We start from the raw sequence: 16,618 nt of genomic DNA, 5'->3' as shown, positions 1-16,618 counted from the left end.
AGTTAAATTTTAGTTATAACCCTTTATGACAAAGTCTAACCACATAAATCCCATTTTATACTAAAATAAGTGGCATTTGCTGCCCCAGCTGTAAGACACTGGACTGAGGTGGAAGCCATCAGCTGGTAGGTGCTAACCCAGCCTTGACAAGAATCCCTTCTGGGGCTGAAACATTTCATCTGCAATTTACTCCAGTTGTTTGGTTTGGACAGAAGTTTCCTTCTTGCTGAGGAGGCTGGAAAACCCTGGAGGGTTTGCATCTGGGCCACAGAGGTGTGAGAAAATGAGATGGTGTCGTCCTGAAAATGAAGGACGTGGTGCCCAGTCATGTGCTGTCTATCGAGATGCTGCTCTTCTTCATTAAAACAATTTAAAATGTGAGAGACTTCTTTCCCTCGTTATTCTGGTGCAGGTAACCTGGGTTGGATGCTGTGTTGGCTGTGGGCATCCTCACAGCAATAAAACTCCCACCCAAGCAGAGCTTTGCAGCCCCTGGGCACATGGGGTTAAGTCCTTCACCTTCCCTGATCACCCATGGGGGGAAGCTGGATTTATTAATGCTGTATTCTAAAAATTTTTCCCTCCTGCTCAAGATCGATGACGGCAAAAAGAGGCAAAGGGAGATAGGGAAAATGTGAGTCCAGAAAGGCAGCAGGTACTTCTGGTGACTGTTGTGCTGGCTGTGACTATTTACACGTGAAACATTTATCTGTAACTTTGCAGAGTCACAGTCCATGGAAGGATTTCAAGTTTTGGTCGTTTAGGCACAGTGGGGGTTTATTACACAGAAAACTCAGTGACCAGCTCCAGCCCCTCTTAGCTCCCCTGGACCTGGCTGGATGGTTCCTTTCAGCGAAATCAGCACAAAGTCCCGCTGACCCAAATCTGCTTACTCTTGAGTTTTTGTGGAAGCCTCTAACTTTACATTGCAAATTATTATCCTGAGCGTTTCGCATGAATACTTGCTAAAAATACTCGGCTTGCACAGCCAGCCGCAATCAGGAGCTTTTTGGAAAGAAAATCTTACAGAGGCATTAAAAATGGGGAGAAAGTCCAGGCCCCAGCAAGCTCCTCCTCTGGCCATGGTGATCCCTTGGCTAGTGGGACACTGCCCAGGTGGGACCTGTTTTAAATTAATGCTTTTGTACCCAGTGGACTCTGCCAACGTGAGTTGTGCTGACCAGAGCAAATTCAGGGGTTTTGATCCCAGTTGGAGCTCAAAACCCACCTCCTTCTTGGGCTTAGGCAGCCTTGGATACAACCTGGGCTCCCCAGCCAAGGCAGTGCATCCCATGAGGAATCCTTTCCAACTATTTTCCTGGATTTTACCTGGCTGCTGTTGCCAGAAGCACTTTTATTCCTCATGTCCAAATTGCTGCCGACACTTTCCCAGGTGTAAGAAACGTGTCCATGTCCTTTCCATCTCCCCGGTCTCCTCCAGCCCAGGAATCTCTACCACCTTCTAAATCACTTTTATGAGTGGGGTGAAAAAACTTAACATCAGAAAAAATAACAGCCCAAATACTGGGCTGGCGTGTTTACTTTCACACTTTAATTCAGTGAAAACCTCAAATTTAATTGACCTGAATCAGCTCCTACATTTCCAGCAGGCTAGCCTGGAGTGTCTTGGAAATTGGGGGTCCCCCCTGTTTGGCTGGGGGTGTCAGGAGGACTTTGCTGGGGTCCTGCTCTGTGTCTCACTGACTGTTTTAGAAAAAGAAGACAAAAGAATAACCATCTTTGTGATTTTTTCACTTTTCACCTAGAGGGCTTCCAAAAGGGGCACAGTTTAAAGTAATTCCGTGATAAAACAAACCTCCAGTGCAAACAGGCTGCGATATGGGGCAGATAAAGGCTGTTTGCTGTGCCAGCATTGCCTCTGCCAACATTGGCTCTGCCAGGACGGTTCTTTGTGCTGGGGCAGGGCCATAATGGCCCTGGGAAACCTGAATCACTGTGGATGTTCCACTCATGGGTTGGGGATGTGCCTGGGCCTTCTGCCCCCTGCCAGCATCACTTGGTAGTGATTGCCCTAGTGCTGAGCACCTGTCCCAGGTGAGCTCAGCCCCAGCCCCATTCCTGGTCCCATCCTTCTCCTCATTTTCATCCCCACCCCCAACTCCATCCCTGCCCCCATCCTCATCCTAATCTTCATCACCATCCTCATTCCCATCTCCATCCCCAACCCCATCCTTATCCTCCTCCACCAAGTTAAGCCACTGAAGTCCGACACAGCTCCCATCCCACCGCCACTGGCCGGGGTAAGCCGAGGACAGGCCAGCAGCCAGAAATAGCCACGATATTTCCTGTCCCTTTAAAGTTTGCTTAAAGAAAACTAATTTCCTCTGTCCTTTCAGTAGCAGAATACAAAGCAGCCAGCACTGCCCCTTTCCCCACCTCCCTTAGAAATCACCTTATTTTTCCTTATGCTGAAGCTGAGAGCCCTCGGTGCCACATGGGATGGGGAGCACCCAGTTGGTGTGTCCATGTTCACCTGCCCCCACCCTGTCATGGGGGCACAAGGGGTGGGTTTTGCTCTAATATATTAAATTAAGACAATTCCTGCCCCACTGTCCAGGGCACTGCATGCAACGAGGCAGAGCCAGCCCTTATTTCCTTTCCTAGCAGAATTAGCTGTAAAATTCCCTGTTTTCCTGCACACTGAGGGGTTGGTTGGGTTTGAACAGCCCCAGGCTGGTGGGGTCTTGTTCTGGGGCCCCAAAATGTCCTGAGTGAGCACCAGGATATGGGATCTTGGGTACGAGATGCAACCAGTGGTTTGCCTCCACATCATGCCTCCCCCCCAAAAATATTCAGGCCATGCCCCAAGCTGGGATGCTGGTATTGGGCACGGCAGTTCTTCATCCCAGGGCCTGACCCTGCACTGATGCCAGCAAAGAAACAGCCCAAACCAGGAATAGGAATCAGTATCCAGTTAGGAACTGAATATATTCCTTTCAAAGCAGGTAAAGGATCACTGAGCACTCCAGGGAAAAGCCCAGGGTGATGTGTGGCTCACTGCTCTCAGGAGGCATCTGAGCAAGGGAGTGAAGCTGGGCAGGGTTTTGGGCTCAGTTAATCCCAGGCAGGTCCTGTTCATCTCCCTTTGCTTCCTTGATGAGTAATTAACAGCCCTGGGACCCGCTGCCCTCCCACTGCTGGTGCTGGGGGTTAATCCCATCTGAGAGCATCCGCTCCCCTCCCAGCGCCGAGCCCCTTCCGAGTGCTCCTGCTGCTCCGAGGCTGGGCTGGGGGAAACCTGGCATTGACAAATTAAACCCAAGCTGTTTTCTTGCCTCTCCTCAGTCAGCTGAAGGAATAACCCCCCTCCAGGGCCTGTTTGGGCTTATTTTTAGCACCTGAAATGAAATAGTGAGGACTGTGACAGCGCAGCTCCCCCAGACCCACCCCTGGGGCTTTTGCTGCCCCTTGTTCCAGGACTCTGGGGGCTTTTCCTGCCTTTGGCTGTGACCCTATCCCTTTCCCCAGGAAGCCTGATGTCCCTCACCTGTACCTGCCATCAGAACAGGCTTTGCTGGTGGGAGAGATGGAAAGGAGCACTGAAATCTCAAACTGTTTGAACTGGTGGGAGTTTTCTTAATTTTGTTTTAATGTCTGTTTATTTCTGCCCCTGGGGAATCATTCCCACAGCACCTGCAGTGCTCACTTAATGGAGCCTTGTGCTAATGAGGTTTCAGGTCTACTGAAGGGGGGGATTTTTTTCTTGTTCCAGGGTAGCAATACTCAGGCTCTGCTGCTTTCAGGAACCAACCCCCTGCTCTCAGGAGGTTTTGGGACACACACCCACCACTGCAGCATCTCTCCCAGGTCCTGTGAAACCCAGGTGCCACCCCCTTCTCTTCCCCTCCCCCTCCCCCTCCCCCAGATGACCACTCTGACCCACCTGGCAAGGTGTGCAGCAGGGTTTGGAGCAGGGATGCCTCAGCATGTTGGGAAAGGCATTGTGCAGTAACAGCCCCAGAGCATGGTGTCCAGCAGAACAAAGGCCCTTTTGTGTCCAGGCCTTGGCCAGGGCCCACCAAAGGTTTGGGAGATGCTCCAGCTGCCCCCATGGGCACTGGGGAGCCCATGGTGGGCACAACCTCACACTGGCTTTGGAAGCAGCAGAGCACCCAAGGTGTTTGGTCAAGAGGGACAATAAGGAACTGCTGTGGTTGTTCCACAGGGTGTTTCCTCAAAGGAAGCCTGCAAGGTTAAATGAAAGAATGAGCCCCTTTATAGCTCCTGTTGGGGCTTCAGGTATCACAGGAAAAGTTCCTGCATGTCAAAGGAATCTGGCATCTGGAGAAGGTGACTGTGAGGTGGTTAAACGCCAGCTCAAGTGTGCACAGCAGGCATCTAGAGGCTTTGGGTGATGGAGCAGAATGGAGACAGGTGACAGTTTCAGGGAAATGCAGCTGATGAGCTCTGTCACACACACAGCTCCTTCACAGCTCACCCCAAGTCAGGATCAGGTCTTGGGCTGTGACAATGCCTCAAACCCCAGCAGCAGTGAAGGGCTGAGTCACCTCCTCCCCAGCCCTAAGACAACAGGCAGAGAGCGTGTCCTGGTGAGGGAGGGAAATTCTGGCGCTGCCATACCTGCTTCATGAGCTGCTGGGGAGGCACAGGGTGACAGAGACAGGCAAGGCCAGGTATGGAGCCAGTCTGTACTCGTAGCCCCGGTTCCGGCTGTGCTCATCAGGACAAGAACTTGAATCACGCTGCAAACCCCGAACACCCAATGCCAGTTGGGTTTCCAATAAAAACCACCAATGCAGTGTCATCCTGGGGAGGAATCTGTTTATTTTAAGATACATTCTATTTCTGAAGAAGGATTTTTTAGCAGCCTGCCACAGAAATGTGAACCAGAGGGTTAACCTGCCCATTCGGCCTTGGCCAGCCTTGCCGATGCTCACACAAGTTTCTTGGGATAAAAAAAAGAAAAAGAAAGGTCCAAAATTCAAACTGTACACTTTTATACAGGGTGCATAGCTGGGGGCACTTTTTACACTGCTGTACATGCTTGGGATAATTTAGTGCAATTGGATTCAGAGCCAATACAGCATCCCAGGCCACTAATGAAGATAAAATACAGGCTGTGGTGGGCGGAAGCTGCACAGATACACAGGCAAACTGAGCTTATTGTGTTCCTGCTGCTCCAGAGTGCACTTCCCAAAAGAAAGAGAAGTGGAGCTTATAAACCCTCCTGGTCACAGGGCTCCCTCCTCTTCCACCAGGAATATCTGTCACACCCAGTGGCTTTGTTTTCCATCAGCTCCATTGACAAGGCAGCAGTGCCATGAACCAGCTCACTGGTGCAGCATTCCTGGCAGGTTGTTTTGGGCTTCCTCACAGGAACACTGCACCACTACAGCTTTTAGGAACCAGGAATGCAGTGGCCAGCCACAGCTTCTAGCTGATTCCTACACCAGGGTATCTCTACATGGGGACTACACCTGAAGTAGCCTCTAATGGAGTTGCAGGGAGGTGGGAAGCAGCCCCACAGTGCAGGGCTTCCAGCAGATGCATTTTCCCTGGGAACAGGGTGAATCAGCCCACAGTTCCCACACTGCTGGCCAGCAGGCAGCCGGGATGGTAACGTGCTCAGGCTCCCAGGGAAGAGCTTGTGGAGCTATCGGAGCTCTCCTGGCTGAAAAACACACAACAAAAGCAGCAGCAGCAGCCAGGGCATGCTGAAGGTGAGGAAGGAATTTAAAACAGGGAAGAACAAACTGGAAATCGAGGAATGAGCAGAACTGCAGCCACCTCTGCCTCTGCTCCCAACTAGTGCAGGGGAGCGTGGGGAGCAGGGGAGCCGAGAGCTGGCCCAGCTCCCAGGCTTGTCCTGGCCCTGCTCACACTGGCTTCTTCATTCCCCAAAAGCCCCGATGGGGATCTGGGAACCCCACAGTGCTCACTAGCAGCAAACCAGACACACACTCCCCCCATCACCCCTGTTCCGGGCCGTGTCTCCGAGTCCAGGATGCTCCCATCTCCCGTTGAGTCTCGGATCCCTGCACCACAGGCACTACCTTCTCTTGCGCATGCAGGTCTCGAGCCTTCCCAGCTCTTCATAAGCCTGGTAGAAAATGTCAAAGTCTCTGGCACTCCAACCCCTCCAGACAGCCAGGCACCGCTCCATGTTTTCATTCTCAAAGCAGCACACAACCGTGTCCTTTGCTACGAGAGCTGCATCCACCAGCGTCCTGGGGAAGGGAGAAGAGAGCAGCGAAGGGCATTACAGGGAAGGGCATTACAGGGAAGGGCATTACAGGGAAGGGCATTACAGGGAAGGGCAGCTCTGCAAGCACAGCATCGGCTCATGAGCTTCCCTTCCAGCTACACAAGCTTTTTATAAGGTGCAAATCCTTGAGCAACGAGAATGTAACAAAGAGAGGGATCAGAAACAGTGTCACATCAAAACCAAGCAGCTCAGTGACATGGAAAAAGGTTTTTAAAAGGGATTCAGGTGCCTAAACGTGCAGGTGGCAGCTTAAGTCTGCCGTGGTGTTTGAAGTTGCTGGTAATCTCCTGATTGCTAAATCCACACTCTTGTTCCTGCTGCCAGCTGGGCATTTTCAGAACAGCTCCATCATAACACAGCTGACAGGCTGCCGAGAGCTTCCACAGCCTGGAATACAGCAGGGAGGTGGGATGGAGCCCAGCTCTGCCAGCTCAGGGTCTGAGCCCTGAGCCCAGAGCCCAGAGCAGCAGGCACAGCTGTGGCAGCACTCAGGGATCTGTGTGGTCTGTGTTGAACGTGCTTCCCTTCACAATCTCCATTGAAGCTGGCCCTGCAAGAACCTCAGAGGGAAGTGGCTGGGCAGACAATGACACTCTTCCCTTGCAGGGTCCAAGGGACAGGAGTCCAGCCCTCACTGGGCTCCTTCTACCATTCCAACAGCAGATGGGGAAGGCTGGTCCCAAACTCTTTTCCCAGAAAGGTCCCCAGCTGGGAGCACTGGCCATAGAACTGTCCTTGGCAGCTGGTTTTTATCAGAAACTGCCCCTACGAAGCCCCCTCCCTTCCCTCCCCTCTCTGCTCTGCCCTTCAAGCAGGCAGGCACTACCCTACTCTTTATCCTGCTGTTAAAACAGGGAGGGCCCATGGCCATAGTGCCTGGTCCAGTCAGGCAGCAGGGCAGGACAGGTGTGAGATGTCCTGTCACTCTGCCTCAACTCCACACTCAATTTGGGTAAAGCAAAACCCACCTAAGAGTACCTGTGACCAATAAAGAGAATTCTCTCCTCCCAACTAACTGATAAAGACACTCAGTTCAGAGTAGAGGGAATGGCAGGAGCCTTTGATCTTCTGTTGTGTTTTCCTGGTGGTAATAAATGATCATTTACAATCCTTAGCAGTGCTTAAACTGCATTTGTTTGGACATAAATACTACAGTCCCAGACCAGTATTTAAGTGATCAGCAGGAACACCCCCACCTCTCCATCAGCTATTTATTTATTTGGACTCTCCTTCACTCTATGAAACATTTTAAATTAACGTATATAACTGCTCTCCCCTGTGCTCCAGGAGCCGTCCCCGGCCTGTCATTGCCCACAGCACAAAGGTGCTCATTTAGAGCCAGAACATCAACCTGACCCACATGAATGCAGCCACAGACAAGCGCCGTGCTTGCATAAATACACCTCTTGTTCTGAGAGCAGGGCCTGAGTCTGCCAAGCTGCTCTGTCCTTCTGCCAGGTGCCCTCGGAGCACCAGGAGCCAGCACCAGGCAGGATCAGGCCGACTTTATCACACTGTGCATGGTCCTGTCTGTGTCATTATGGGGGTGCTTGGTCCCTGTGGATTTTGGAGACCAGGTTGTAGTGCCTTCCCCTTGCTGTCTGCCCCGCTCTAACAGAATGCACACACCTTGATGTACAACCCGTGACTGAGTCTCCTCTGGGTGGGAACTCCTCAGAGGCTGCTGGAAGCCAAGAGGAAGCTCCCAAGAGCCTTCGGAGCCTGTAGAGCCCCCCCCTACACCCCAGTCCCCTTGTGCCCCTGGAGATTGGTGTGCCCAGTCAGCCTCACCCGTAGGGAGCCAGCTCCCCTGCCTTCAGCACCGCGATCACTCTGCCCCGCTGGGTGCCCGATTCCTTCTCCAGCCCAATGATGATGATGTCCCCTCCTCTCCTAGAAGAGAAACAAGGGAGATGTCACATCCTCAGCACTGGAGATGCTGTCAGCTGAGGAAGATCCATGCTGGATATCCATCCTCTGTTCCACGCCCACCTGCAGCCACATGATGTCTTGCATGGGATGGAGAACTGTGATGCCACGGGGGCATCCTGAACCCACTGCAGTGAGAGATCCTGTGACAAGCAAAATCAGCTTCCCAGAGGTTTCCATCAACTCCACAGGAGGCAGCAGGACTTGCCAGGGCTGTGTCCGAGCAAGGAGACTCCCTGCTGCTCTTTGTTTCCTCAGCTGGGAAAACAGGGCTTGGAGTCTGACCACCCCTTCTCATTCTGCTGAAACCCACCCAGCAAGGCCTTCCATGTGGCCATTCTGCTCAACACTACTACTTTAAAAAGGCATAGAGTATCCATGTCGCATTGTACTGGGAACAGATTTTCTTAATGGTAACTTGACTTTCTGGCCAGGTGAATCATACTGGGAATGCAAAAGCTGCTGAATTAGCCTGAGTTAATCTCATGTTCATCCAGGAGGGATCTTGACTAAATTGCTTTGATAAGTGACCCCCTTACCTGGGGATCCAGATGAGGTCTTTTACGGGAAGAATCTTGACTGCTTGGAGATGCTCTGTGTTGTCACCTGCAGGCAAAGCATCGTGATCCAGGGAAGCCTTAAGCTCGTGGAATTTCTCCGACTCCTCAAAATCTGTGGAGAAGGGTGCACTGGAAGAGCTTGTGGGTGAGCTGGGCAGGCTGGAGGGGCAGCGGGTCACCCTGTTGGGAGGTGAGGAGGAGTAGGAAGACACAGAGCAGTAATCTGTGAGTGAGTCCTGGTGGTTCAGGATCTGGGTGCCCACGTCCGGGCTGTACATGATGCTCATGTCCCCCTGTGGGTTGTTCTCCATCACCCTGTGGCTGATGGGGGCTGTGGCTGGGATAGCAGCTGAGGGCTGCTGGATTGTAAACATGTCTCTAAGGGGGCTGCAGTCCCCGCAGAAGTAGCGTGCACAGAGCTGGTAGGTGGTGGCGTGGTACATCACCAGGAAGTTGCTTTTATCGTCCAGACACCACACCACCTCCTCCCCGTGGCACTCGGAGTTGCAGGCGATGGATGTGATGATGGAGGGCGGGCTGAAGGGCTCCAGCCTCCTGCTGATCTCCATGGAGGCGCAGTCGATGACGAGGATGCCGGGGCCGTTGCTGTACCACACCTCGGCCCCGCTGTTGGTGACCTCCATGGCTCTCACCGGGTACGGGTTCTGCCGCGGGTCATCATCGGAGATGTTGAACTTGGACCGGTTTGCTGTGTGGGAGCACAGGTAGGAGCAGTTGTCCCCTGGCAGGCCCTGGGACACTGAAAACATGGCTACAAGTCCGTCTGACAAGCCGGCCAGCACCACATAGGAGTTCTGGAAGAAAGAGAGAAAAATTTCATGGAATTATAGAATGGTTGGGTTGGAAGGAACCTAAAAGACCATCTCATTCCATCCCTCTGCCATGGGCTGGGACACCTTCCACTGGACCAGGTTGCTCTAAGCCCTGTCCAACCTGGCCTTGGACACTTCCAGGGATGGGGAGTCCACAACCTCTCTGTGCCATGGCCTCACCACCCTCACAGCAAAGAATTTTTTCCTATTTCTTTACTTCTCTATAATACAAGAGCTTTCAATCACAGAAGCTCAACCTGCTCCTCACATTCTGCAAGAACACCAGTAACCTAGCCCAAAACAGCAATAACAGCAACATAAAAAGAAGTCATTCCCTAGAAGCTGCTGCAGAGCCCCACTTCTCTCACCCAGTATTACCTCTCTCTTTACTGGCAGGGGCAGACAGACAGACTTGGCAGCCTGCCCTGAAGGTTAACAAATTCAAGCTGGAGTATGTTCAGAGACAGCCATCATGATCCTAGGAATCCAGCTGTAGAAACCCGGCTCACTTCCAAAAAGGAGCAAAGCTATTGCTATCAGTGTAGGTAGGAGAGGAATGGAAGAAACGCAGTAAAAATTGAGAGAGGGAGCCAATATTCTCACGAACATGAACATCCAGTGATTGCTCCACATCCAGTGTCTGCTGCTCTCAGACCACTGCTTCTTCCAGGGATATACTCTGGGTCTGGGATCCCTGGCAGCTCAGACATCCCAGCCAAGGACACAGAAGCAGCAGCAGCTGAGCAAAGCACCTGCCAAGTGCCACGAACAATTCTGCAGGCTGGTAAAAACCTGCCCCTAAATGTACAGATGTGCTGGACACAGCTCCAGCTCTGTGGCGATGCATCCCTCATCCCTCACGTCCCACGGGCAGGAACTGCTGAGAAGGCCATGGCTCAGCAATTCCAGCTCATCCCAGTGGGGCAAAATGCTGTTAAACAGACTGGGAAATGGATCTCTTGGGAACAAAACTCTGCGTGACCTTGGGTCTGTACCAGAAACTCTCCCATCTGTGAAGCAGATAAAACAATACTTACCTCAAAGGCCTTTCTATTTCCTCCCTGCGAAGCAATAAATTCTAAAAAAAGACCATTTTACCCAGAACTTTTTTTGCTGTTGTTACAATCTTCCGGGACTAAGCACAGCAAACCAAATAGAACCAGACAGAGCATCACAAGCTGTCACAACTTCACCCCTCCTAAGCCTCTCCACAGTGGAAAGCCCTGCCTTTGGCATGCCCAGGATGCCAGTGAGATGGACTGAGGGCTCAGAGTCACCCTTTGCTGGGAATGCAAAAATTAAATTAAGGCATCCCTGTGGCCTTGCAGGGATCTTTACTCTGCCAGGCCTGGACAAGTGTTTTCCAGGCCTAAACCCACAGAAAAATAAGTATCTTGACTTGCCCCAGCTATTGAGGGGCAGGTAGTGCAGGCTGTGATTTAATTGACAGCTCTGCTTGCAAGGCTCATTGAGAGTCCTGGACAAAGAGACACTCTCTGCACACCAAGTATGAGTAAAACCACGAGAGTGCTGAGCCCGTATGACTAATCCAAATCACAGCAGAATATTACTGTAATGGGAAAAACTAGGAAAGCAAGTGGAAAGTTGTGAAATGGGGCTTGGACTAACTTAGTCCAGTCCCAATTCTCTCACCACTAATTAAAAGAAACCCCAATGACCTGCAATGCTCAGTGCCATGTCCCTGCTGCCATGTGCATCTGGTGCAAAGGCTCCTGGAAGTGGCTTTGCCAAGGAGTTGCATCAGTAGGTTGGATCATGGCACGATGCTTTGCACAAGCTGGGTTTTGGGTTACTTTTTCTTTGGAAGGGAGTTCAATTATTTAAAGCTGAATAAAACAAAGCATAACAGCCCACATTTCTCTGGTAAAAAATGGTCCAACTTTTTCAGTCTGAAGGACCCCGCACAAGAGGCATTTCTTACTAAAAACGGAAAATTTAAATTGAAATGGGAACATCAGATATTAACTGTAATGTGGGTATGTCAGCCTGAACTGCTCCCAGCGTGACACAGGACTCTATTAAAATCTTCAGAGATTGTAATTTTGTCTCATTTGATTTGATAATGCTGAATTATCCAAGCATAGTCTTCATAAGAAATTATTTTGAATTCCTTGATTAGTGTCAGCTACTGCAGAACTGGATCCCTATTCCCTTTTGGGTTCCACAGGCCAAATTTCCCTGGCACTGAGCAGCTGGCACCATAAGCAGGCAGAGGTGGGTCAGTGATCCCCCCCTCCGGTGTTACCAGCAATATCAATGCCAAATCCTGGCCTGTCTGGGATGTCACAATGGTGGAAGCAGATTGGGAAGATATTTTTTCCACTGGGGCACTTATTACTCTCTGCCTCAGCTACCAGGACCGGTTTCTATCCACCCATTGTTGTTATCTCTCAGAGAGATAAGAAACGAGGAACAGGAATTCAAATGCTGAGAAATGCCCTCACCCTGCTATCCCTCACATGACTGAGCTGAGAGAGTGACCAATTCCACAGAAAGCCATGTCAAAAACCATCTCCCCACAGGTGCCACTGACTTGCCAGATTTTATTCAGTGCTGGTGAGGCAAAACTCTCCTGATCAGGGTATTCCAGCAGTGACCAAAGGCAGGCAGGGCTGCAGTCTCCAGAAACCTTAAGTAACTTTCTCAGAATTCATTTTCAACATTTGGGCTCCACAAAGAGCCAACAAAAACACACAGCAACAAAACTGCATTTGAAGGCTCTGCGCTGCCAGCAGCCCCACCGTGCCAGGAGGAAGGCCCGGAGCGGGGCCGTGCCGGGGTGGGATGTGCGGGGATGAGCCGGCTCCAGACGTCCTGTCCTGCGGCCGAGCCACTGCTGCCAGCAGGTCAGGAGAAATGGCAAAAAACGCTACACCAGGGCCTGGTCACCTCCTCCTCCTCCTCTCATCCCTGCAGGGTCTGGCACTGCTGGCTGCAGCCTTTAAATGCAGCTTTTGTTTCCATGTGTTCCAGGTTTCTGCGAGAGGCCAAAGATTTGCACCCATTCAGGTTTCTCTCTCCCTCCACATCTCTTTGTAAGAACACTGCAAACCAAGGCAGAACATGTCTTGGTTTGCCCTTTTTAACCTGCTCATTTGCTAATTTTTTTTTCTTCTGAAAACTGTATTGTTTACCAAAAAAGAATCATCCTGGTGACAAAAAGCATGCAACAAAAAGCTTAAATTGTACAAGACTTTTCCTTGGCGGGTGAGTTTCAGATTCTGGGCCCCTCTCAGCTGCTTTCAAATTTCCATGATGCTTCCTTTGGATTAGAAACCAAGTTTTGGAAACTATTTCTTTTGGATCAGCCTTCCCAAGGCAGTCGTAAAGAATTCCCCTTCCCAGCAACATCCCTCGGCAATTCTCTGACTAAAAGTTACCTCACATCTCACCAGTGAAAGGCTTTCTTCCCAGGGAAATGCAATTCCCTTCCCCACTGGACAACGACTGATAACTCTGGTAGAGGTTACTGGCCATGCAGTGAGTGTGACAAGTGTAAGCTTTCCACACAGGTTTTTTGGAAGAACTGGCTGGTTTAGTTCTTGCCAGCCTGGTCTGCACATCCCCATGGCTGCTGCTCTGGCCATTTCACTGCCAAATTCATTCATAGAAAGGAGAGAGGAAAAAGTAAGTCCAATAAACTAAGAAGGAGTGAGCCGAAGGGATGTGGATTTCTGGAAGGTTGGGTAGGGTCGGGGGAGGAAGGGAGGTGTCTAGACTCAATATTGCTATTGTAGGGCCTGGCATTATTTATGACATTTTCTAGGCAAGCCACAAACTGGAAATAGAAACCAGGAGACATAAAGCCACTCGTAACCCCTGAGGAATGGCTTTGCAAGCTGTGTGACAGTGGAAAAGCTGAAAGCAAAAGACTCCTTTGACTGTCCTGGACAGAACCTCAGGCAACACGAAAAAGAAATTTGCCCTACACATCAGAAATGAAACTCCACGGCAGAGAAACGCTGCAGGTCTGGGAGCCAAGGAAAGCCAACAAATGCAGAGAAATCCAGCCCTGTGCCAACTTCACATTGATGCCCTACTTTAGTCCTACTTACACCATGTTTGGAAGTGCAGCAGCACACCTTACACAAACCATCTGCCTCGGATTCAGTCCATGCAGCAATCCCAGCAAATGAGCCAGAAATGGACAATGGCTCAGGACAGGCCTGGTATAAACCAGCAGCTCCAAGAGCTGCCCCGTGCTGAGCTCTCAGACACATCCCAGTCTGCTGGCATTTGCAAAGACTACACAGCTACCAGTAATGTTGGAACATAATTACATGTTTTCACTTGAGGTGGCTGTAAGCAAACCGGAGGTAATTTAGCTCGAAAACAGTTTTTATACATCTCCCAAGACTTGCCCGCAATAGGCACTCAGGTCAGATTTCTCCTGCCAGAAACGGGATGTTGGCAATTCCAGGACTAGGCAGATAACATATAACTTGTTTTAATGCCCATAAGAGTAATCATCCATGTTACCCATAAGAGCATTACCCAAAACAGCTGTATTATCTAAGTGTTCTCATTCAAAACCAAAACAGGAGGGCGGCTGAGCCCAGATAACATTTAAGGATGACTGTGTGCACAAATGACAGCACATAGCCCAGGAAACCAGTGGGTATGAGAGGTAGGATATACCCATGCCCTGCATTAGCACTTAACAAATCTCTATTCTAATTATTGTTTCATGTCTTCTCTACTTTGCTTGATCAACCTAAACCCTGGGTTCCAGTGATGTGGAAACACAGCTGGAAAACTTCCTTGCCGAGGAATTTGATCTGTTTTGACTATTTTCCCAGCAGGCTTGGAAGTGCCAGCTTTGGTCTCCTGACTCTGGTTCTTGCCCACACCTCTGTCCTCTGGCAGAGGCATGAAGACCTGGAAACCTTCTCCTTGCACTGCCCACTTCCTGGGCACTGCAAAGTCCTTCAACACCAGCTGAGTGTGGCAGCTTGGCCCAGCAGCAGTGTCTCACTAATGCCCCTTTTCCTTTGGGTTGCTCCTTACCCTTTTGACAAGAGGCATCACTAGGAAGCAGCTCACAGTGGCAGGAGTGTCTAAACCCTTCAGTGGAGTCTTTAAGGGACACATGCCCTGCAATCCATACACAGAAATCTTCTGGTCCTGTGAAAGAGCACATAAAATTCTATAAATGCCAATCACCTCCCTGCTTTTCATATTTTGATACCTGAACAAGATCCAGTTGGTTCCAAAACCAGTTTTTATTTGTATTTTTTGATACCCAAAGTGTGAATTTCTGCTTTCTACGGAGAGCCTTTGGCATGTGGGTAGAAATCAGGTGCTGCCTTCTCCAGAATGAGCTGTGGGCAATATATGCATTACCCAAAAGTCACCACAATTGGGGTTTTCTCACCACATCCAAAAGCAGCATCTGACAACCCTGAATGCCAAAATCCCAAACATCTGAAGCAGGTTGTATGTTATTTTGCATTAGTATGTCCATTCAAGGGAAGCTGGTATTACATTTTATTTGGAATTACACCTGCCCCACACCTCCTAAATCTACTAGACTGACCAAGAGCATCCAGTTTGGGAACCAGCAACACTTTTCATTCTGATCCAAAACGTGGAAATACAATGCTCTAAGATTTTTCAATTTTAATTTTTCTATACTTACTGTTATGGGAAAAAATGGGAATATTTGAGCTTTACCTCTATTTTATTTTCTTATGGGAAAAAAAAATCTACATTCACAACGTTCACAGCATCCATGCCAGGGTGGAGTAAAACAACCAACACAAATGATTTATTCAGCAAGTGTGGCTTTTTTCCCCCCACTCTAAAACACTGAACTTCAGGTATATTTAATTTTTTTGGCTGTTTTTCCTTTGTTTCATGTGAAACGATAGTGTCAGAACTGGCTGACACTTAACACAGCCCTTTTTGATGGGTGGACAGGGGCTCTGGGGGATAAATCAGCCACACTCCCTCACTCTTATCTTTTTAGCTGCAATTTTCCACGTTGAACACAAAACTTGGGTACCCATTTCCCACCAACCTTCAAATCCCTCAGGCCTCTTTCAAAACCCCACCCTTAAATGCATGTTTTCTGTCCCTGTCTCCCTTTATCACTTGCAGATAAGGACATTTCACAGTGAACCCCTGGGTACAGATTGCTCCAACCCAGAGAGTTTCCCCTTGGAAAGCCAAGTTCCCACGATCGCTCTGGGCTCCAGGAGGCACAGTCTGGATCTGTGTGTCAGGTAGAAACAAAACACCTGGAGACAGCAGATGCAAAGTCACGCTGCTCATCTGAGACACCCTTTGTCTCACACACTCTTGGCTTTACTAATTTAACAGGCTCTTTCTCTTCATTTGTGTCTCTTCTAACGAGGACTCTCTCAAGGGGGGCAGAGGCAATGCTCACCTCCGTGGCTGTCCACAGGGCATTCTGAAATTTGAGTTGGCAGCACAGCTTCATTCCTGGGCAGCTCATCCTCTGCACTTCCATGACTCCTTTCTCCAGGTTCACCACCGTGTAGTTCCTGAAAGGAGCAAGCAACAATTTCCTACAGCCAACATTCCACCTGCACGGGGCTGAGGGACTTGTGGCACTTTTGGCCAAGCCATAACACAAGTGCCCAGATGTGGATAATGCTGCAAGGATCTACACCCCTCCAAACTGTAAATTCCTCATTGTAAAGGAAGAGAAAGATGTGCCATGGCTCTTCCTCAGGGGCAGATGTGCAATTGCTTCTGTGAAGATTTACACTCAGCTCTCTGACTTTGCACAGGGTTACGAGGACGTATGTGGTCTGTTCTGTAATTGAGCTGTGAGACAAACAGCTCCAGCTGAACAGCAGTAATTAATAGCTGGGAAGTCTCAGCCCATCTTGCCCATTAGGATCTCCAGAGAATATCTGCTCTCCAAGTTCACTGCCTCGCTATTATCTGGCTTCATTATTATTCCAGTACATAAACAGAGGAGCATGATTCTACAGAGCAAAGATCTGTAACCTAATAAAAATTATTTATAAATATGGCTAATTAATAGTTTTTTGTAGCTA

The 16,618-nt window shown here is 49.8% G+C and overlaps 1 protein-coding gene across 4 annotated transcripts in view; it reads right to left on the bottom strand.

Moving 5' to 3' along the window:
* Window positions 1-4,794: 4,794 nt before the first annotated feature.
* LRRK1 (leucine rich repeat kinase 1) overlaps window positions 4,795-16,618 on the bottom strand; it is a 73,856-nt gene continuing 62,032 nt past the window's right edge. For all 4 annotated transcript variants that reach the window (XM_069025871.1, XM_069025870.1, XM_069025872.1 and 1 more), the window contains 5 exons: window positions 15,979-16,096; window positions 14,598-14,714; window positions 8,716-9,551; window positions 8,039-8,140; window positions 4,795-6,209 (listed from right to left, as the gene is read on the bottom strand). In XM_069025871.1, coding sequence (XP_068881972.1) covers window positions 6,032-6,209; window positions 8,039-8,140; window positions 8,716-9,551; window positions 14,598-14,714; window positions 15,979-16,096 — 1,351 coding nt within the window. In that variant the 3' untranslated portion in view covers window positions 4,795-6,031. The remainder of the gene's footprint in view (window positions 6,210-8,038; window positions 8,141-8,715; window positions 9,552-14,597; window positions 14,715-15,978; window positions 16,097-16,618) is intronic.

This window comes from Aphelocoma coerulescens, chromosome 10 (genome assembly GCF_041296385.1).
Source record: "Aphelocoma coerulescens isolate FSJ_1873_10779 chromosome 10, UR_Acoe_1.0, whole genome shotgun sequence".
NCBI classification, from domain to species: Eukaryota; Metazoa; Chordata; class Aves; order Passeriformes; family Corvidae; genus Aphelocoma; species Aphelocoma coerulescens.
Note: the sequence above shows the minus strand (reverse complement) of the source record. Positions and strands in the feature narration are given on the sequence as shown.